General features: G+C 36.2%; 1 protein-coding gene and 1 long non-coding RNA gene across 2 annotated transcripts in view; one reads left to right on the top strand and one right to left on the bottom strand.

Annotated features, from left to right (window-relative positions):
• Positions 1-402, bottom strand: part of LOC148954980 (uncharacterized) — a 147,894-nt gene extending 147,492 nt beyond the window's left edge. Inside the window, exon 1 of the long non-coding RNA XR_016142772.1 lies at positions 270-402. This is a non-coding gene — a long non-coding RNA (uncharacterized LOC148954980). The remainder of the gene's footprint in view (positions 1-269) is intronic.
• On the top strand, positions 382-22,082 carry MESR3 (misexpression suppressor of ras 3). Its single transcript, XM_089099537.1, has 2 exons — positions 382-545; positions 20,977-22,082. The coding sequence occupies exon 2, from the start codon at positions 21,016-21,018 to the stop codon at positions 21,982-21,984; it is 969 nt and encodes a 322-aa protein (XP_088955663.1). The 5' UTR covers positions 382-545; positions 20,977-21,015; the 3' UTR covers positions 21,985-22,082.
• The last annotated feature ends 156 nt before the right edge of the window (positions 22,083-22,238 follow it).

Raw genomic sequence — 22,238 nt, 5'->3', positions numbered from 1 at the left:
TTAGGTTACGTATTTAATATATGTTGAGTTTTACTTCCACCCTCCTAATGTGCAAATGTATAGCCCAAATTTGTTTCTGAACTATTGTATTTTTATCGTATTTTGTTTTATTTCATTAGCATTAACAAAACTTCACTAATTGCGTATTTACTGGATACTAAATAAGTACCTTAATCACAATTAGCTCTTTGGACTGGTGTAGATTAAGCCTTCGTAATTATCACTTATTAATTGGTAAGTAAAGAAAAAATGCAGGCTCAATTACCTACCCTTTTCGTTCGGGATGAGTCAGCATGTGGGCTTGATGCTTGTCTTTGAAACCTGTCTCTTGCTTGGATTATTCAGGCAGTCTTTGTGTTGAAGCTCTGAGATATGTATCTTGTAATAGACGGAGCATTTTTGAAGCTATCCGGTGCTAAAATTTGACTTTTTTAGTGTGTTTTGGAATAATTTAGTTTTTAAAGGATATAATTGAAATTCAGAAAATAGTCTGAGCTTGGCTATGAAAGAAGTAACTTGGATTTAACTTACCCTACGCTTTGAAGGTAAGATATAGCTTAGAGTTGTATATGTTCTCCAATGGACATCCACCACATGGCTAATATGAGAGTAAATGTCATTTATGATGCAAATGGATGTTATATTTAGATTGAGGATGTAATTCTAGGTATATATTTGCACATTAGGGGGGTGGGGGTATATATACTGTGAATATATACTATATAGGTTCTAGAAAATCCATGAATTTCTTAGAAAACTGGAAAAGAAGATAAAGGATCTCCCCCTGCAAAATGTGTCAACTAGGATTATTCTGCATACTATGGAGTAGGAATTGTTTTCTTAATAGGCTATGTTTCCTTATGTCCAGCTGGACTCCTAGGCTTTAAATACTGGTTGGTCGGTTGGCTAATTTAAAGATTGTAAAGATTTGTATAATGTCAAATTATCCATCTGGTGGTATCCCGTTCTCCAATCCAGGTGCTCCTATTCGCGAAGATGTTGGGGGGGGGGGGTAACTTTCTACTCTTTGCTATCTCAGAAAGGGGTGAGGTTAGGAAAATGAAACTTTCAGGGAAGGCTAAAGTATGTCCCGGGAAGGTATTTTGAAGTACCTACCTCCACTCCTTCTCCCTCTAGAGAATCCTAAAAATTGCCGGTCAATATATACGAAATCATATTATTGAGTTAGGAATAAAGTGAATACACCATTCGCTGCCTTTTTTTATGCTGATTACGAATATACTAAGTATTTCTATCGGAAATTAATTCCAGCCCCCCCTCCCTATATAGGCTATGCTATACCTAACCTAACCCAACCTAACCTAACCCGGAATTGGTATAGCCTATATAGGGGGGCGGGCTAAAATTCATTGCCAATAGAAATGATTATTATATTTATAATCAGCATAAAAAAGGCATCGAATGGTGTATTCACTTTAGTCCTAACTCAATAATATGATTTCGTATATATTGACCAAATTGCCTACATGACAAGTTGAAATTTTAACAAAGAAGCGTTTTGGCTCAATTTTCAGCTGCCAATTTCTTCGTACCTGGCTCCAGCTCTGAAAATGCAATTATTATTATTTTATAAGATTTATAGGCCATATTAATATTTATTAAATCTGTATATATATTTGTAGATCTTAAGAACTTCATAAATTGTTATTGAGCAATTTTGTTCAGCTGAAAACAATTTTTTTTGTACTTCATATAAGCAGAAGATCTATTTTGCAAGGTTTCACTTTTATAACACACATAGGCCTATTTTTAAAAGTAATAAAAGGTCAGGACCCTCTTGAGGGACGAGTGGAAGTGGGTATTTCAAAATGCCTTGCCGGGGCATAGGCTACTTTAGCCTGTAGACCAATCGCTGAAAGTTTTAATATATGCTAGGCTATGCTTAGCCCCCCCCCCCCTAATGTGTAAATATATAGCCCAAATCTGTTTCTAAACTATTATATTGTCATCCTATTTTATTTCATTTCATTAACATTAACCAAACTAACACTATATAAAAGAGTCCAGCTAATGAGAGTACCGGGCTGCCTTTACACTGAGTTACCCGAATTATGCAGCCTTACCTTAGTTTTGAAGATTTTTTGCATAGACTAAATTTCAGTTGGAGGGGGGGGGGGCAAACTAAGGCATGGATGGGGGGGGGGGTAAAATTGGGTGTGGAGGGGGCAGTTGCTCCCCTCCAACTTAGCAAATTACGCCCCTGGTTGTAGCCCTCTTAAAAGCAAAATTGTTGGACATTGTGAAAAGGACGTTTAGAAAGCAAGTTCCGTTGTGCCATAAAAACAAGTCAAATGTATTTTTAAAAAACGGTATTGGAATATTAAGTACAAATAAAAAGCTTTCTTTCAAAATAGTTGCCGCCATTGTTTAAAGCATTCGCCATATACAGGGAACTAGTTTTTATATTCCTTCATAATAGAAAGTTATTGCTTTTGATCTCAACCACCATTTGAGGGAGGTGCATTCCAAAATCTAGGGGACAATTTTTCTTCAGTTTTTCAATTTAAGATACCAAATAAAGATATTTTTCTGTGGAAATGCTGAAAAGGGCATTAGGGGAAAATCTAGGGGCAGGTGCTCCTGTCCCCTTCTATTTGACTTCCCTTGCAACCATGTGTTACTAACTTTTTTCATGTATATTTCGTCAAAGTTTTTGCGAAACCTTTAGTCACATTTTAGTTTTGATACTTATGCATTATGCGGTACTCACCGCTATATACTGTATAAGAAAACCAGACAAACGGGTATTTGCTAGATAAATGATACGCAAAGCGTGGTTTGTTATTGCGTTTACGATATTTAAACCGTTGTTTTTTGGGGTTTTGGGGGTGAGGTGAAGGTACCTAGGTTAGGTTATGTATTTAATATATGCTATGCTTTAACCCCACCCCCCTAATGTGAAAATATAAAGCCCAAATTTGTTTCTGAACTATTATATATTCATCCTATTTTTTTATTTTATTTCATTAGTATTAACCAAACTTGACTTCTTTCGTGGGTACCGTATAATGCATAAGTACCTTAGTTTTTGAAAAGAACGAGAAATTCGGGGGAAGTGTATTGGTAGTGATGTCATGGTGAATTCTCAGTTTTTTTTTCCTTTCAATCATCATTTATTAAGAATGGTCAACCAATTCTTTCGTCATCATTAATATTTGCATGGCCTTCAGTGAAAAGTCGCACCTATTTTCTAACCATCAGATCGCTCATCGCATTTCCTCCGTAAACTTCACAAATTTGACGATGTGAAATCCGCCGCCTAATCTGTACCGTGAAAAAACGAGTGACAGGGGGGGGGGCAATAATATAATTTTTATGTTTTTTTGGGGGGGGGGGCAATAATACAAGAACAAATCATAATTGTTTAATCTGAATAAGGAGGGCCAAGAAAATGGGAAACAATTTAAGATTTGCGGGGGAGGGGGCACTGTGCATATCCCTGACAGATCATAATTCATAGCTTGATTTTTAGTTTGTTTATCCATTTTTGTTTTTTACCCATGGCAGAGGGATAACTAGTAGTCTAAACATGATTATACACCGTACCCACTTAGTCAACGAAATAAGAATTAATTAAAATTATGGCAAACTTGCAGAGGAGATAGAAACAGACAACGGAATCACTTTCAGGAGGATTCTCGTACCATTTACTTTTAACCCTAGTTTAATAAGAGGAGGCTGACGAACTTCTATATTCGTATATTTTTATTACGTATATTAGGAGCTTCGCCCCCTAGTCAATACCTCGCTCTTTACGCTAAAGTTCAAATTTTCTTCCAATTCTTTAAGAATGACCCCTTAAGCACAAAGGCCGTTAATTAGAATAAATAGCTTTGATGAAAGTACAAAAAAATTAGCGTAAAGAGCGAGGTAATGACTAGGGACCCAATCATATACGTAATAATTTCTGTTCGTTTTCAGTTTTGATGGTGCTCCTTACTTTCAGTTGAAAAAATTGTTTTTTTTTAAATTATAATTTCTGATCTTTTTTTTAAATAATGCTGGGAAATCCGACACCCCCCTCATAGTAATGTCCCTTCCCCCATGGTAAGATCCTCCCGCGTAAATCCTCCCTCTCCCCAACTACCAGAAAAAAATCCCCCCTGGAAACTTCTGTGTACTTCCCAATAACCAATACTATATGTAAACATTGGGCAAAGTTCATAACTTGCAGACCTTCCCCCGGGGACTGTGGGGGATTAAGTCATCCTCAAAGACATAGTTATTGTATTTTTCGACCATGAAGAACAAAATGGCTATCTCAAAATTTTGATCGGGTGACTTTGGGAAAAAATGCGCGTGGGAGGGGGCCTTGTTGCCTTTCATTTTTTGTTCACTTAAAAAGGGCACTAGAACTTTTAATTTCCGTTCGAATGAGCCCTCCCGAGATATTCTAGGACCACTGGGTCGATACGATCACCCCAGAAGAAAAAATAATAAACACGCATCCGTGATCTTTCTTCTGGCAAAAAATACAAAATTCCACATTTTTGCAGATATGATCTTGAAACTTCTATAGTAAGGTTCTGTGATGCGCTGAATCTGATGGTGTGATTTTCATTAAAGTTCTATTGCTTTTAGGGGGCGTTTCCCACTTTTCCGAAAATAACGCAAATTTTCTCAGGCGTGTAACTTTTGATGGGTAAGACTAAACTTGATGAAATTTATATATTTGAAATCAGCATAAATCTGATTCTCTTGATGTATCTATTGGTATTCCGTTTTTTAGAGTTTTGGTTACTATGAATCCGGACCGCTCCTTACTTACAGTTCGTTACCACGAACGGCTTGATACTACGATCCACTCTACATCTAGAGCCTGGTCGTTCCTCAGCTGAAATGATCCACCTAATGATTCCATGCATCATTTCCGCAAAACGCGTTTTGCGGACCTTGTTCCCCTGAAATAACGCCCCTCCAAAAAAAAAATCCTGCACGCTCGCCCGCAAGTAGATTATTTCATAGCTTGACAGATCCCGCATTTCAATGAATCTTCCAGGAATCAAACAGGCGCTATTTTAAAACATTTTGTATTAAAGCTCAGTTTTCTCCAGACGCAATATACAAGGTTGTGGTCGAGGGGCTCTGAAGTCCACATTTTGCATATAAGTAGCCTATTCGTGCGTTTTTTTAAGATCTGACCCCCCTAATGTGTCTGCTCTCAACATAAACGTATATGTACGTGCCTGAACACGCCTGCCAATTTTCTCTTTTTATTGCTTAATGCAATGTTTGGATTCATGGCAAATGACGCAATAGAAAATGAGAGAAAATGTTAAGTTTTCCTTAATAAATTTCACTGACGACTTATTCCTTACACCGCCAAATCTAAAACATGGTTGCGTAATCATCTGGAGTGATTATATTGGAGTTTTAGTAATTATTATTAACTATTATGAAGATTAAAAGGATTCAGCCTATTTTTAGAAAACAAATCGTTATTAACTCAAAACAGTAGTTGGCAAGGAGGGATGGCGTTGGACGGGACAGGGGCTCAAGAGCCCAACTTAGGGCCTTCCAATAACACAAATCCTTTGCTTGATTCTAATTTTCAAAAAGATGTAACATATTCACTGTTTCCTTAGGTTACACCTAATTCTAATTTATAATCAACAAGCTCGGTTTTTCAGTTTTACCACATTTTCTGGAAATCAAACACTGTTTATCAAGTATGTACGGTACTTAATCTCTCGGGTTTGTAGTCAGTAAGCACAAAAATCTTTAGAAACAAACTTCGGCGGAAATCATATGTGAATTTTGTGCTACAGGTGTTTTGGTTTAGAAAATTCATGGTCTGACCTTAAAGGATTTTCACCGACTTAACATTTAATCAGTAAGACCATTTCCAAATACTCTCGGAATGTTCATAAGCTGAAAAAGGCTGCATCGCCGTTTCGGCCATTAACAATTTTCAGTAAAAAGAAAAGAGCCAATGAAAAAAATGTTTACATCGGTATTCATACCTTCATATGGAGTATTGCGGTATTCAGTACTCAGGGCATATGTAGCCTTCAATACTCAGGGCTGAGGGTACAAAGACCCATTGCCTCCATACCCTAAAAAATAAGTTAAAGCTATATATCCCTTAAGGTTGAAGAGGCCAATATAATGGATATGGTATTTTGGTACTTGTAGGCCTATGGAATCGGGTAAACACGCGATGAAATACCGCATCGAAATCTCTGAGCTGCTATTGGTAAACAGGTTTGTGAGATGTTGCTCACTCCGTGACAAAGATTTAAACTTTAGTTTTTTGGGGCTTAGGGGGGCTAAAAGGTAGCTAGTTTAAGTTAGGTTACGTATTTGATATATGCTATGCTTTACCTCCCCCATCCCCCCTAATGTGTACACATATAGCCCAAATTTGTTTCTAAACTATTATATTTTCATCCTATTTTTTTATCAGCAGTAATCAAACTTCACATCTCGCCTGTGTACCGGATTCCATACAAGTACCGGTATTTTGTGCATAAGCTTTCCCTGCTGGTTGGCACTTTACTGTTATCATGTTCTCCAAACAAAAATTCAGTTCTAAATCTTTAGTTAGTATCTTTTCCTAGCTGGATAATCCACTGTATTAGACATCACCTAACTTCCAAGGATCACACAACTCCGACAAAATGAGAACTTGGCTCGCCCAATTCGGAAAAGATGCTCTCAAGAATTGCCAACCAATGGTATCATTCGAGACCTTCTCAGTAGTAGTGGACGTTTAATAGGTGCGGGGCCATGGAGAGCTTACCCAGTCTCAAAACATCCCGTTACTTCCGCTTAACCATTCATTATCCAACATTCCAGCAGCTCCATGATATAGGAATAAAAGGATTTAGTCCATAGCAGACCTTTGCAATTTTTAGCCCGAGTTTGGCTGCTTCACCTGCTTTATATAATCACTCAGAGAGTTTGGGGGACTTGCAAGAATGAAAATTAGTGCTAAGGTCACAACAACCACCTCTACCACTTGGCAACATTGTAGACCCAAAACTACTGGATTCTTGTCTTTCCAAGTACGTTAAAATGCAGTGGAGGGTAAAGGAAGTATAATGCTATCCCTAGTGGGCCTACTCTCCCTATCTTCCCGCGTTAAATAGCAAAAGAACACAACTTTTATAAGTTTACCATTCTCTTTGTCATCGCTTTTGAATTCAAATTGACCTGGAACCTGTATCAAAGTAATTTTATTCTTAATGGTGGCCTAATATATATATATATATATATATATATATATATATATATATATATATATATATATATATATATATATATATATATATATATATATATATATATACATTATACATATACATACATCCTTTTTTGGGCGAGGAGACACCGACATGTGCCAATCGGAAGATTGCTTCTTTGTCTTGGGATCATATTCAAAGTCCAGGACTCGTCCTGGCCCTTATATATATATATATATATATATATATATAGCGTGTCATAGATACTACATATTAATTGCTCCTTCCTTTTTATCAATCACAGACTCACACACGGTCAACTAACATGTTCAGAAATTTTGCTTTGTCTTCAAACCGCAAATTTCGGTGTTCAACATTTTAGTTTGTAATTCAATGTCATTTTTATTGTTTCTTTTTCCGTGCCTTTTCCTTTAGCTGTTCAGAGTAGTATGACGTCACTCATATGAATTTCGTTTCCACAATTAAGGCTCTAAATGAATTTTCTCAGACTCTTTAGTGGCAGAGAAAAAAGGTGGGAAAATGACACATCAGTGCTACCCAAGGTAAAATATGATTTTTTGGGATTTTTAAGACGGGGAGCTGAAAACCTTCAGTATTAGGTTTTTGAGAGAAATGTTGTTGGGATCAAGGACTCATCAAGCTGGCTAAGATCCAAAGAGATATCTGACCCTCAAGTAGTCCAGAGGGCTCATACCCTAAATTTCTTTAGATTGCGAACATTTTAATAATTCTCCCTTTACAAAAGGGCATCCTATGCTCAAAAAATTGTCTGAAATCCCAAAATAAAATATTTTCTTCAGAGATAAATACGCATAAGATAAGATTTGTTGCTTAAAATGGCTATCACAAGCCCAAATGGGCCGAATTCGTACTTTAGTGTCAATTAACAAAAAAGAAACAAAACAAACAACAAGCAGATAAAAAATGGCAGGTCGAGAAAAAAAAAATGTATAATACATATGTGAATGTATGTATTCACCTATGTGAGTACATAGGTATTCACATCCGAGAGTTAAATAAGGTTAGGCTACAGATGAGTTTCTTTTAATAGAAGCTCTTTTTTCCTTCAGGGATGAGTCAAAAGGAATATTATCTACACAACTAGAGGGGTACTTGTTAGGAATTCGGTAAGTACTCGAGAATTGTATTGCGAAATGAGATAGGCATTACGCGGTACTTATACGAGACGCTGTATAAACATGTAGGCCATATAACGGTTTAGGGGGAATATAACGGTTGTATATAACGCTGTATATAACGGTTTAGGTGGAATAAAAGGTACCTAGGTTTGGTTCTGTATTTAATATATGCTATGCTCTACCCCCCCCCCCTCTAATGTGCAAATATATAGCCCAAATTTGTTACTGAACTATTATATTTTTATCCTATTTTATCTTATATCATTAGCATTTACGAAACTTCTCCTCTGTAAAGTTTCTTTGTTCACTTCTATGTGAATTGTCTATTTCTCTGTACAGTGAGACTTCTTCTCTTTAGGGCCTTATGGTAGCGTTGGCCTATTATCTGGGTTCTACCGGTGGAGGATGCCTAGAACCTCTAACCATCACATAGTCTGTGTTCAGAGTATAAAACGTTTATTTATACATATAATACAGTGAAGGTACATATGCCTAGGACAGATACAGAATTCGAACTGCCTCAAATAATCTAATTTGGTATCGTATATTCAGATACACATTTGGCCACTTGACAGAACTGTAAACATCTGATAAAGAGAATTTCTAAGAAGTGGGGGTGTGAATTGTTGACAATTTGCATTTTAGATAATGTTTTCATTCCGGGTACAAGTAACCATGGGAAAAATTACACATACGAATCACCGACATATTTAGAATCTTAATTATTGGTTTTAAGAAATAAAACATATTTCCAAAGTTTACGGATTTTCCCCGGGGTTTTAAAAATCTTTTTTTTTCCAAAAAAAAAAACGATTTTCTATCCTCAAACAAAGGTACACTTAACAAGAACATAAAATAAAATACTGACACTAAAACTGAATCAACAAGACACAAGAAAATATTTTCCCAATTGTCACTTACATTTCACTTTATATTGTCATGCTAAGTTCGCATAAAATTCGCATAGCTACACCTAATATAAAAATTTGCACACCGTCAGAATATCTTTTAAAAGAATTTAAATTTGAACAGAACACTTGAACAAAAATGATAATCTTCGACAGAAACACAATGAGATTTTCTTTTACTTTCCTTATACCAAAGCTTTAATTCTTTCTTTTTTTCCAAATTATTCGGTTATTTTACTATCCATAAGATATCAAAAGGAAGTAAATACATCATTTGAGAAATGTTGGTCAAACATCTTTCGCTTGTCATTTTTATCTCTCTATCTTTCCTAGTTCAAAGAAAGCATTTCTCCTGTCTAATTAATAAGCATAAAAACTAGCTACATCCTCATGTTGACTGGACATCGATTCCCAACACCGTTTGTACTGCAATAACATACTAATCTCTACAATCATCTTACTCTACTTATCTCTCTACAATTGTTTCAATACTCTCTATAATAACCTGGAGGTTTATTTCCTGTTTTCCTATTGCTTCTCCTAAGACTACTTGATTCTCCACTCGAGCCTGCCTTAACCTCTATTTCCCCTTTATCTACTTCTACACTAACTAGACTAGGCTCCATTTGAACCTCATGTTGTTCGCTAGAAACGGAGCTATCCTCCATTATTTCAGAAGTTACTACTGGGATGTCCCCTGGAAGCTGGTATACAGATGATGTTAAATTGGTTCTCCTATGCCCACGATTATCTATCTCCAATTCTACGGTTCTTTATTCTTCCGATATTGATTTATTTGTTATTACTGGTTGCTCAAGACAATTTTGAACAACCAAAAGTTTAAACACACGGAATGGGTATTTCGGCTCTTCATTTTTCCTAACGTAGGTTTCACGTTACGATGCATTTTATTCCTACGTAAGCACAAATTACAGTTCTCGCTATGCTCTCGAACTTTGCACTCATTCCATCAAATACAAAGATACGGCTCACTCGATCTAATGTCTTCTCCATAGACATGTGACCACCAATGAGTAAGTGATCATGAGCCAGTTTTATTGCCGAATCTACTAGGACCCTTGGCAAGACTATTTTAGCTGTTCTAGGGCAACCTTTGTCCTTGCCAACGCCTCATAGCAGATAACAATAAAGAACACCTTCCTTCTGAAACAGGCCGTCAAAAATTTTCAACAGCCAAGACACAAAATTGTTATCTGTCACTCCCCCTGGCACGGAACTCTTTTCCGCCCTTTCGACTCCTGGCACGGAACTCTTTTCCGCCCTGTCGCCTATTTTTCTCTCTGGCAGGGAACTCTTTTCCGCCCTGTCGACTTCTGGCACGCTCTTTTCCGCCCTGTCGACTATTTTCCATGGTACAAACCTGCAGGGTTTTTGAGGTTCAGTGCTCCACCGGCTACCTCTCTCTTCGCCCATGGGAGCTCAGAGCTTCCTTTCCCAGGATCCTCTGAACCCGTTAACCGCTCAGACCTTCCTTTCCCAGGATCCTCTGAAACCCGTTAACCGCTGGTCCGTCGGTCGACCGTCGTCCGCCCCTTCACCAGCCTAATCTCTCTCGACACAACGCCTCATTACGTCGGTTCCTTATAATAAATTTCTTGTCTCTCTTGATAATATACCTTTCTAGATCAATGCCTTATAAAAAATTCTCAGCTTCTCGTCATAATTTTTTTTCCGAAAATTTCTGCTTAAATTCCTAATATGACCTCTACATCCTGCACTAAAAAAAATATGCCTATCCCCCTGGTCACGTTTTACATCAGGCCAGTTCTGACGGAGTTCTTCATTCTTTCCTCTCCAACGAAATTCAGCATCTACGGTTGCTGAAAAAATTCCTGCTTTTCTTCACCAATTGCATTTTCAATAGCTTCAAAACGATGCGCTATCTTATACGCTTCAGAGAGTGAATTATAAGCATCCTTGTGTTCTAATAAATATCTCTTAATATTTAATCTCGACCCTTCAATAAAACAATCCAGGCCTATACTATCAGATAAACCTATTAATCTTCCATACCCCGATCGATATTTTGTTGCAATCTCCACCCTCTTATAAAACTGATACACTGTTTCATTGGATAATTGCCTCAATTCAGCTAAATCTTTGAATTTCTTTCCAGCTGTCTTTCCTGGTAAATATGCCTGCGTCATTTCCTTTTCAAGTTCCTCTAAATTTATAATATTGGAGGAATCCCTATCCTCAAAAAAATTAAGTAATGGTCCTGTTGCTCTAAGCGGTACTGCATCTATCACCTGCGAGTCTGACCAGCCTAGCAATGTTTTTACCCTTCTCAATTGGCTAAAAAAAGGTTTTATAAATTTTGCATTTTCAAGAACTGGAATATTTCCCAGGGGATCCATTACTGACCCAATTATTCTTTGATTCAAATTCTTGTTGCTCTTATCCTCAATAGGTTAATCTGTTATATCATCCTCAGAATTATCCCCCATATTTACACTACTTCTTTCCGTGGCATTTTCTTTAGCCATTAAATTACCCACAGTAGTCAAAAATTTTATGATTAAAGTGGGATTATAATCCCGACTTGAAGAATCAAAATTCAAAGGGATATTTAAACCTTTACTTCTTATTTCTTTGAAAAAGGATGAAGCAATATCTTTGTTAAATTCAGGATCTGAAGGATCTAAAATTGGAATTGCACTCATTTTAAACGAGAGAAAAAAAGAATTATTAAAACAAATTAATTAATTCAACGCTCTAAAAACAAGGAAAAATCGTTATTCAACACTCCTAACAGATTTTCTACTCTCGTGCGAACTGAAAATGCGTGACTTACTTTCGTAAATTGTCCTTCGACATTCTTCACTTTTTTTTTCAAAAACTGAAATCTGGAGCGGGAACCTTAAATTGAAGCGGGAACCTGGAACCTGGAACTGAAGCTGGAACTGAAGCTGGAACCTGGAACTGAAGCTGGAACCTAGAACTGAACTGGAACCTGGAACTGAAGCTGGAACCTGGAACTGAAGTAGATCTGAACTGGAACCTGGAACTGAAGTTGGAACGACGACACTGTAGGTGACGGGCCTCAAAATAAAATGTTTACTGCAATCTTGTAGGTGACGGGCCTCAAAAGAAAATGTTAACTGCAATCCTCTCCGGCAAAAACCGCTGCACCACTTTGTAAATTTTCTTTGTTTACTTCTCTGTGAATTGTCTATTTCTCTGTACAGTGAGACTTCTTCTCTTTAGGGCCTTATGGCCTTATGGTAGCGTTGGCCTATTATCTGGGTTCTACCGGTGGAGGATGCCTAGAGCCTCTAACCATCACATAGTCTGTGTTCAGAGTATAAAACGTTTATTTATACATATAATACAGTGAGGGTACATATGGCAAGGACAGATACAGAATTCTAGCTGCCTCAAATAATCTAATTTGGTATCTTATATTCAGATACACATTTGGCCACTTGACAGAACTGTAAACATCTGATAAAGAGAATTTCTAAGAAGTGGGGTTGTGAATTGTTGACAATTTGCATTTTAGATAATGGTTTCATTCCGGTTACAAGTGACCATGGGAAAAATTACACATACGAATCTCCGACATATATTTAGAATCTTAATTATTGGTTTTAAGCAAGAAAAACCTATTTCCAAAGTTTACACCTCTCGCGTACTTACCGGATTCTTATTAAGTACCAGGAGAGGTTGTTTAAAACTCGTTTAGTCCAATATATCCGTATTTTGCTATATATCTACATTAATCTCTTAAATGTTCCCTGATCTGTTACCTTATTGCAAGCAGCAGGCAATCTAAGAAGTAAATTAAATAAAAAAAAACAAGTTTTTTTAACTGAAAGTAAGGAACGACGTTAAAACTTAAAACGAACAGAAATTATTCTGTATGAAAGGGGCTGTCCCCTCCTCAACGCCGCGCTCTTTACGCTAAAGTTTTTTATTGTTTAAAAAAAATAGTTTTGACAAAGTCCAACTGTAGCGTAAAGCGTGAGGCGTTGCGGAGGGGACAACCCCTTTCATATAAGGAATAATTTCTGTTAGTTTTAAGTTTTAACGTCGTTCCTTACTTTTAGTAAAAAAAAGTTGTTTTTTTAATTTGATTTTTGAACGTTTTTGAATTAATGCAGGTTTTGATTTTGGCTCACCGTACATGAATAATTAAAACAAAATTTGTGTATTAATTTTACTTTTATTTGGTTAAATGGCTTTCTCGAAACTTGTTTAAGTTTATTTACGAACGTTTTCATTAGTAATGAATATATGTAACTTACAAATTAACTTACGTAACAAACTTTTCTATTCATATATTTGTAATACTTATATTAGGGGGCTCGCCTACTAGGCAATACCTCGCTCTTTAAGCTAAAGTTCGAATTTTGTTCCAATTCTTTAAAAAGGACCTCTTAATCACAAATGCCGTTATTTAGAATAAATAGCTCTTATGAAAGTACTAAAAAATATTTGGCTTAAAGAGCGAGGTGCTGACTAGGGGGTGAACCCAATCATGCACGTAATATTTTCTGTTCGTTTTAAGTTTTGATGTTACTATTTATTGTCAGTTGGAAAACTTGTTTTTTTTGTATTTTTTTGTTTTTTTTGCGTATTAATTTTACTTTTATTTGGTTAAATGGCTTTATCGAAAGTTGTTTCATTTTATTTACGAACGTTTTCATTAGTAATAAATATACGTAACTTACAAATTAACTTACGTAACGAATTCTATATTCATATGTTTTTAATACGTATACTAGGGGGCTCACCTACTAGTCAATACCTCGCTCTTTAAGCTAAAGTTCGAATTTTGTTCCAATTCTTTAAAAAGGACCTCTTAATCACAAATGCCGTTATTTAGAATAAATAGCTCTTATGAAAGTACTAAAAAATATTTGGCTTAAAGAGCGAGGTGCTGACTAGGGGGTGAACCCAATCATGCACGTAATATTTTCTGTTCGTTTTAAGTTTTGATGTTACTATTTATTGTCAGTTGGAAAACTTGTTTTTTTGTATTTTTTTGTTTTTTTTGCATATTAGTTTTACTTTTATTTGGTTAAATGGCTTTCCCGAAACTTGTTTAATTTTATTTACGGACGTTTTTATTAGTAATAAATATACGTAACTTACGAACTAACTTACGTAACGAACTTCTATATGCATAGATTTGTAATACGTATACTAGGGGGCTCACCTACTAGTCAATACCTCGCTTTTTAAGCTAAAGTTCGAATTTTGTTCCAATTCTTTAAAAAGGACCCCTTAATCACAAATGCCGTTATTTAGAATAAATAGCTCTTATGAAAGTACTAAAAAATATTTGGCTTAAAGAGCGAGGTGCTGACTAGGGGGTGAACCCAATCATACACGTAATATTTTCTGTTCGTTTTAAGTTTTGATGTTACTATTTATTTTCAGTTGGAAAACTTGTTTTTTTTGTATTTAATTTCTGATCTTTTTTTAAATAATGCTGAGAAATCCGGCGCCCCCTTCATAGCAATGTCGCTTTCCCATGAAAACTTCCTTCATGGAAAGATCCTCCCACATAACCCCCGACCCACCCACCCCCCTACTACCAGAAAAAATCCTCCCTGAAAATGTCTGTATACTTCCTAATAACCAATACTATATGTTAACATTGGGCAAAGTTCTTAACTTTCAGCCCTCCCCCGGGGACTTCGGAAGATTAAGTCATCCTAAAGGAAATATTTATCATATTTTCAACCATGCTGAACAAAATGGCTATTTCAAAATTTTGATCAGGTGACTCTGGGAAAAAAATGAGCGTGGGAGTTGCCCTCCATTTTTTTGGTAACTTAAAAAAGGCACTAGAACTTTTAATTTCCGATCCAATGAGTCCTCCCACGATACTCTAGGACCACTGGGTCGATACGATCACCCCTGGGAAAAAAACAAATAAACACGCATCCGTGATCTTTCTTCTGGCAAAAAATGCAAAATTCCACATTTTTGTAGATATTTGCTTAAAACCTCTACAGTAGGATTCTCTGATACGTTGAATATGATGGTGTGATTTTTATCAAGGTTCTATGACTTTTAGGGGTTTTTTCTCCCTTTTTTCGAAAATCAGCCAAATTTTCTCAGGCGCGAAACTTTTGATGGTTAGGACTAAACTTGATGAAAGTTATATATTTGAAATCAGCATTGAAATCTGATTCTTTTGATGTAGCTATTGGTATAAAAAATAATACCTGTTTTCTAGAGTTTCGGTTACCATTGAGCCGGGTCGCTCCTTACTTACAGTTCGTTACCACGAACTGTTTGATACGATCGACATCAAAAACTATTTGACCAAACAGCTCCACTCAGTATTCTACTGTCGAAACAAACCTTCGACTCTCGGACTTTGCTCATTGAAGAACTCTTTAGGCAAGGACTTATCCTGGGGGGGGGGTAGTAGGTTTGAACCCCTCCCCCTGAAAGGTTTGTCCGAATCGTAAAAAACGTAAAAAAAATAAATATAAACAAATTTTGATTTGTTTTTAAATTTTTTTTTTTAACCTCCCCCCCCCCTCCCCAGAAGAAATATCCTAGATAAGGCCCTGTCTATAGGACCAGAGAATTTTTTCATCACCATGACTGTGAGAAATTGGGGTTCTTGTGCATTATCTGGTACACGACGCTATATACTGTACAAGGAACTACTAGTGGAAACCCGTCGAACGGGTATTTGCAAGAGATAAATGGATGGCAAAGCGTGATTGCTAATTGTGTTTACAATATTTAAACTGTTGTGTTTTGGGGTTTAGGGAGGGGAAGGTACCTAGGTTAGGTTATGTTATGTTTTTAATATATGGTGTGCTTTACCCCCCCCCCCCTAATGTGCAAATATATAGGCCAAATTTGTGTCTAAACTATTTCATATTTATCCTATTTTATTATATTTCATTAGCATTAACCAAACTTGACTTCTTTCGTGTGTACCATATAATGCACAAGTACCGAAATCGCTACTATCAGCAGCATTAATAGTTTAGCAGCTAATTATGAAGTGTTTCGGAAAAATTGCCACATGTTTAAATTAAGTTATTCAAAACTTTCGACCAATTCATGGAATTGTCACAGGCCCTGTTCAGAACCCTGCCTTTCCATAGAAAGGCCCTAGAGGATTCGGCAAGAAAGATCGAGTAGAAGCGAAGTATGCTAAAAATATGAAACAGATATTGTGTTTATTTCGCGGATGTCCCTTGAGATATTCAACTTATCGATGTATTCCTCAAGTGTGAAAAGGTTGAGAAACACTGGTGTAGACCCTCAGGAGGTGCCCAGACATATGGATTTCTACGTTTTGTTTCTAAACGTTCTCTAGAAGAGGGTGCTTTGGATGGCTCTTAGACCCCCCCCCCATGTGTGTAGGCTACTGAATGGTATGCATCATTAATATATCAACCACTGGATGTACTTCTCGGAGCTACACTCGCTCCAACACGCTGAGCCTCTTCGCGGCACGCGTTGGACACGCGCTACGCAGGGAGCGTGTCGCTTGGTGTAAACGATTTTGAAAGTGGACAACCTTTCAATCTGACATGTAACTCCTTAGTTAGGTCAGACACCATGGATTTACAGGCCTACTACTGCTTTATATTTTTATAAAATTGTATCCCCCCTGATTTATCCCCAAGCGTATTCTGGTGTGTAAGATTGATACTAAATGACCTAAGATGCATCTCCTGAGTGAAGACAGGTACTACTGCTATTATCTTTTTAGGTGACTCAGATTTTCACCTAATGTAACTCGAGCAGCCGTGAATTTGCTCTTTTCAATGGCTTTCTTCAGTCGTTTTGTCCTTGGCATTTTTGATACAAAATATGCGTGTTTATTTTCTCTTCCAATGATGTTTGAAGGTTTCTTAGTTGATGGGTTCCTATAGTAAACCCGGCATTTTGATTATATACCCTCGTGTCTAACCATACGCCTCGTTCCCATCCTGAGTAGTGAGTATTATTGATGGCGGTTTGTGGTCATAGCTTGATTATTTTTTTTCTTTTGACGTAATGGTTCATTTCAATCATTTGTAGGTGTGATCGTAATATGAAAAATAATAAAGGCAATGAGGAAGTCGTTCTTGGCATAGTAAATTGGGAAAGGATCGATTTGCAAAAGAAATGAATTACGTTTCACATTATCAAGCTACTGATGAATGTTGAGTCATAGAAAAAACAGAGAGTTTATTTGTAAAACAAAATACTGTGGCTCAAACAATTTTTCACTCTTCTATCGTGAAATTTCATGCAGAAAGTAACCTTTGCTGTCTTTTTACTGGCTCAAAACTTGACACGGTAGCAACAGGTAAGTACACAACGAGTAAAAGGCAGGCGTATTTGGTATTTATTTATGACATACACCCAAAGAATAAAGGGATTAGTCCCCCCAAAATTTGACGATTGAGCTCACAAGATAAGTCAGTCCAATCAAATCCCACTTTTAACACCGAAGTGTAGGACAACAATTTCTTGTTGCTTTGGTCGGGTATTGGACCTCCCCGTACTTATTTGAATCATTGGTAAACGATTTACAGATTTGATGGATATGCAGTTTTCAGTCGAACTTTTAGGGGTAGTATCTATTGGTGTGCCCGATGCCTGAACCACCTTTGCATTCTTGTGCCTTGTGTTTGTGTACAAAGCAGGTTTTGTAAATATGACCAGACAAAAAAAGGTTTTGATCGTAGGACTATTTTACCCGAAAAACTAATCGAAGCTTTAGATATTTGGCTGAGATCTTATTAAAAGTATATTAATAAATTACTTCTTACTTAGTAAAACTTATTATACTTATTTAATAAGAAATGAATCCAATTAATATTACTTCATATTACTTATTGATTATTGTTGAATCTTATTTATTGTTCGTTGAATGTTTTTCATTAATAGAATGGCCATTCTGTGGAGGCCTCATTTGGTTTCGTGGCTGACATAGTGTTCTCATTTCTGTAACTATATTATGGTAAAGAGTAGGCTGTAGGGAAAATAAACAAGGGAACAATATGCCTCTTCTTTCCTAAAGCAGTCATTAAAAAGTCCTAAAAAAAATCTGCTATCTTTATGATTGATAAAAAAGGAGCATCATTGGCTTTTCTTTAGGTTTGAATCAAGCAATTAACTAGTACAGTATTCTAGACTTGCATCATGTGTAAAAAGTTTTTAAACAATTTATTAAAATCATACCAAAATGTGAAATAAGTTTAAAAAAATCGAAAACGAAATTTAAATGAAAAGATCGCGAGTTCAAATTTCTAACAAGTTTCAAAAATTATAAGATAAGATTTATTCTTCATTATATACACATACAATATTACATGTTATTATTCCCCCAAAGGCTCATTGGCCTGCACAAAGGGGGAAGACAAATGAATTTCTTACTCAGAGATGAAAAACAAAAGGAAGTTTAAAATCACTTACTCACATACAAAGGAGAAGAAGAAAATATAGATAAAATGAAAACTATAGAAAAAATAGAATAAATAAACTAAATTAATTAATTAGATTGAATAGACTAAAAAAATAAAATGAAAACATAAATAAAAATAACTTTTTTAACAATTTTTTTAAACAAACCGAATCAGTGGCACCCTCGAGCTCATTCAGGCAACTTATTCCAAACAATATGACACGCCATTAGAGGATTAAAATCTGACCTTATGCAAGGAGTAAATGGAACTTGAACATGATTTGTCATATTGCGAAGATTATAATTATTCTGATCAGAGGTAAAAGATAGCGGCACATTTAGGGGCCGGGAGAGGTCACCATGAAGCTGAGCAAAAGTAAAAAATGCACATGAAAGAATGTATAGTGACTCAAGATCAAGTATTGGTATAACTAATGAACGATTAGTTTCCTGTATGAGGTTTCTAGCTTTATTATAAACCTTAGAAAGTGGTTTTAACAGTGAAGGAAAAGTTTACATCCACACAATTGGACAGTAAGAAACGTAAGATTGGATCAAGCAGTGAAAAAGGTTTTTCAAAATTGATCCAGGAAAAGCATATCTAAGTTTCCTTAAAATACCAAGACTCCTTCATATCTTCATCTTAATAAAATCAATGTGACGTTTGAAATATAGGTTTTCATCAACAAGAATTCACAAAAAACTAACATATCGATCTTTAGATCTATGAATTATCCCATTTGGCTTGTGAATTTCTGATAACTGGGGAAAAACCTGAGAAACACACGAAGAAATAAAAAAAACTGGACTTAGAGAAATTTAGGGTAAGATAGATAACATCAAGCCACAAAATCACCCTCTCAAACATATTTTACATTAATCGAAGCTCGAATTCGTAGTTTCCCAAAGTGCTAAGTGTGCTGTCATCAGCAAAACAAACAAGGACATCAGAAGAAGGCAAACTACAGTTGCCACTATAGGCAAGGGAAGGCTTAGGATGACAAAGTCTACAGCAATTAATAAGTTTCTGCTTTAAAATTATGATTTTAAAATTCAAAAACTAAGCGGTGCAAAATGGCAAATCTTATAAATTCAGTAAAATGGGGTATAAAAACGGAGTTGAATGAGGTGAAGTTTGAAGTGGAGCATAAAAGCAGGCGGAGAGAAGTATTTGAACTAATTGTTGAGAAGCTCTGTGAACAAGAGGACCAAACTTTCCCCACACTTACTGTACGGGTATTAATGGGGAATAAATAGGAACTTTAGAGGAAAATAGTCGAGTACATATGACATGAATATGACAGGTACATATTTAACAGGAATATGGAGTGCTGCTCACTCGTCCAAAAATAATCGCAAAACTGTTTAGGGCTAAGAAGCATCAGGTTAGGTGAATCACCACGGCTATTATAAATCATTTGCAATAACCGGGAATAGGGATGGTTCATGAGGATCTTAAGAAGATCAACATTCTATTACAAATTAAAAGTTCTTATCCTTTTTATGAGTCAAAAATGATGAGATAACCATTTTCTTCCACATTTTTTAAAAGGTCCAATAACTGTGCGGCTGGGGATGACACAAAAGAAACTAAGAACCAAAAATAAACAAAAATACTAAACAACTGAGGTTAGTTTTCAGCAAGTGAATAACGGAAACAAAGTGGTTTTGTCGGCAAAACCTCCGCTAGGCCGTTATCAGAAAAATCTCCCCCCCCCCCCCCTTATCTAGATTTTGTAGCCCGGGGTTTTAAAAAATACCCTTTTTGGGCATTTTTATTCTAAAATGATTCTTGTTTTGGTATTTTCACTGATAAATTTAGAAAAAGAAAAATAACCCGCCCCTAAATTTTAGTTTAATTCACGCCATACAAAAGTATAAAACAGACTTTAAATATTATTATTTGGGACAAAATCCCTAAAAGATTTGGTCGAAGCTTCGCGCTCTATATTTTATCAGTGTTACGCCTATGAAAATTTTATAATTATTGTTATTGTTTGCAAGTAACTACGAAAACAACGCTGGCTTTTCATCACATAAAAAGGCAAAAGCTTGCTTAGGGAGTTTTGAGTCTCCCTTCTTGAAAGATTGGGTATTGGGCTGTTTTGTAAGGGTAACAGTGATATGTCTCCGCCTTTTTTTATTTTTCAGCAATGATTAGCTCTTTTTTTATGTGTGCCCCGCTCGTATTAGTATATATTATAAATACATCCTACGGCTTTGGTATTAACTACCTTTTCCGCTATTTTTCCGTGGGAAAGGCAAAATCTTGAGGCATCAATGATCATTTTAATCTCTTTCAGGATTTCCGGGTTTCTGTTGTCATCTGCCAAATCCAAAACATGTGGAATCAACGCGGTGTTTATCAGGGTGCACCATATGCTGGTGGTGTTCAGAAAACATTTAGTCAATATGCAAGTACGCCTCACTTGTTTGTTTATCAGCCAACAGATGTCGACACAGACGACATTGAGTCTGGTTATGGTGCAGGTTCCAGCTCAGGTCATTCGACAACAACCCCTGAACTAATATATTCTTCTTCGGTTGAGTGCAATCAGAATAGAAATGTGATCCGTCGTGTCAGTGCAAGTTCGATTAAGAATATAGCGAATTCCATGCGAAACCTGTCAGTTTATAAGAATGACAAAGATGAAGGAATTGAAACAGGTTTTGTTACAGAAAGAGAACTAATGCGCGTAGAAACTTTCTTTAAAGGAAATAAAACGGATGTTTGTGTCTGTAAAACACTTGCAAATTTATATACTGCAAAAAGTGAGTCATCCCTTCGACACTCACAAGAGAACCTACTTGACTCCTCAAGTACTCCCGCATGGGAACTTCGTTTCACTGGGATCCCTGTTCTTTTGTTAAATACCGGTGCTACAAAATCCAGAAACAAAAGGCATATACAAATTATTCTGGCTGAGCGTGCTACTGGCTTTACATTATGGTCTGATATAATCGATAATTTAAGTAGTTACACCGTCGTTGATAAGACATTTCATACAATGCGGTTATCAACAGACCATAGACAAATGATTGGTTTCAGTTTTGATGACGGAAAGCACGCCTGTAATTTCCATAAAAAACTTTTAGAATTGACAGCCAATCCTGCAAATATTTCTCTTTCTATGCCAAAAGCTAACAAAAAACTGTTGAAAGCTACAACACCGCCCAAGCCCGCGAAATTTAAACTACCAAAGAAGAGTGATATATCCCAGCCATGCTTTTTTCGACATTTGACAAATGTTGATATACATGATCAAAATAAACTTTATTCATTACAGGTGCATTTGCCCTCAAAAGTTTAAATCTTTTGCGTGACTTTTGTGTGTATTAAGGCTGACCCGTTTTAAATTGTATTTGAAAACATATTTGCTATTTATATAAAATAAGAATGTTTTTGGCACTTGGGTATATTTTTTTTCGCTAGGGGTTTGATCGACCTTGACAAAAAATTTTATGAAAGATCTCAAGCCGAACAGGCCAGCCATGGCAAAGAACAACAAAGAGAGAGAAAAAATCACAATGAAGAACAAACAAACGAGACAGCGGCCAGTAAAAT

Source organism: Artemia sp. Qi Xiang Cuo, chromosome 2 (genome assembly GCF_049724085.1).
Source record: "Artemia sp. Qi Xiang Cuo chromosome 2, ASM4972408v1, whole genome shotgun sequence".
In the NCBI taxonomy this organism is placed as follows: Eukaryota; Metazoa; Arthropoda; class Branchiopoda; order Anostraca; family Artemiidae; genus Artemia; species Artemia sp. Qi Xiang Cuo.
This window is presented reverse-complemented; position numbering and strand designations above follow the sequence as displayed.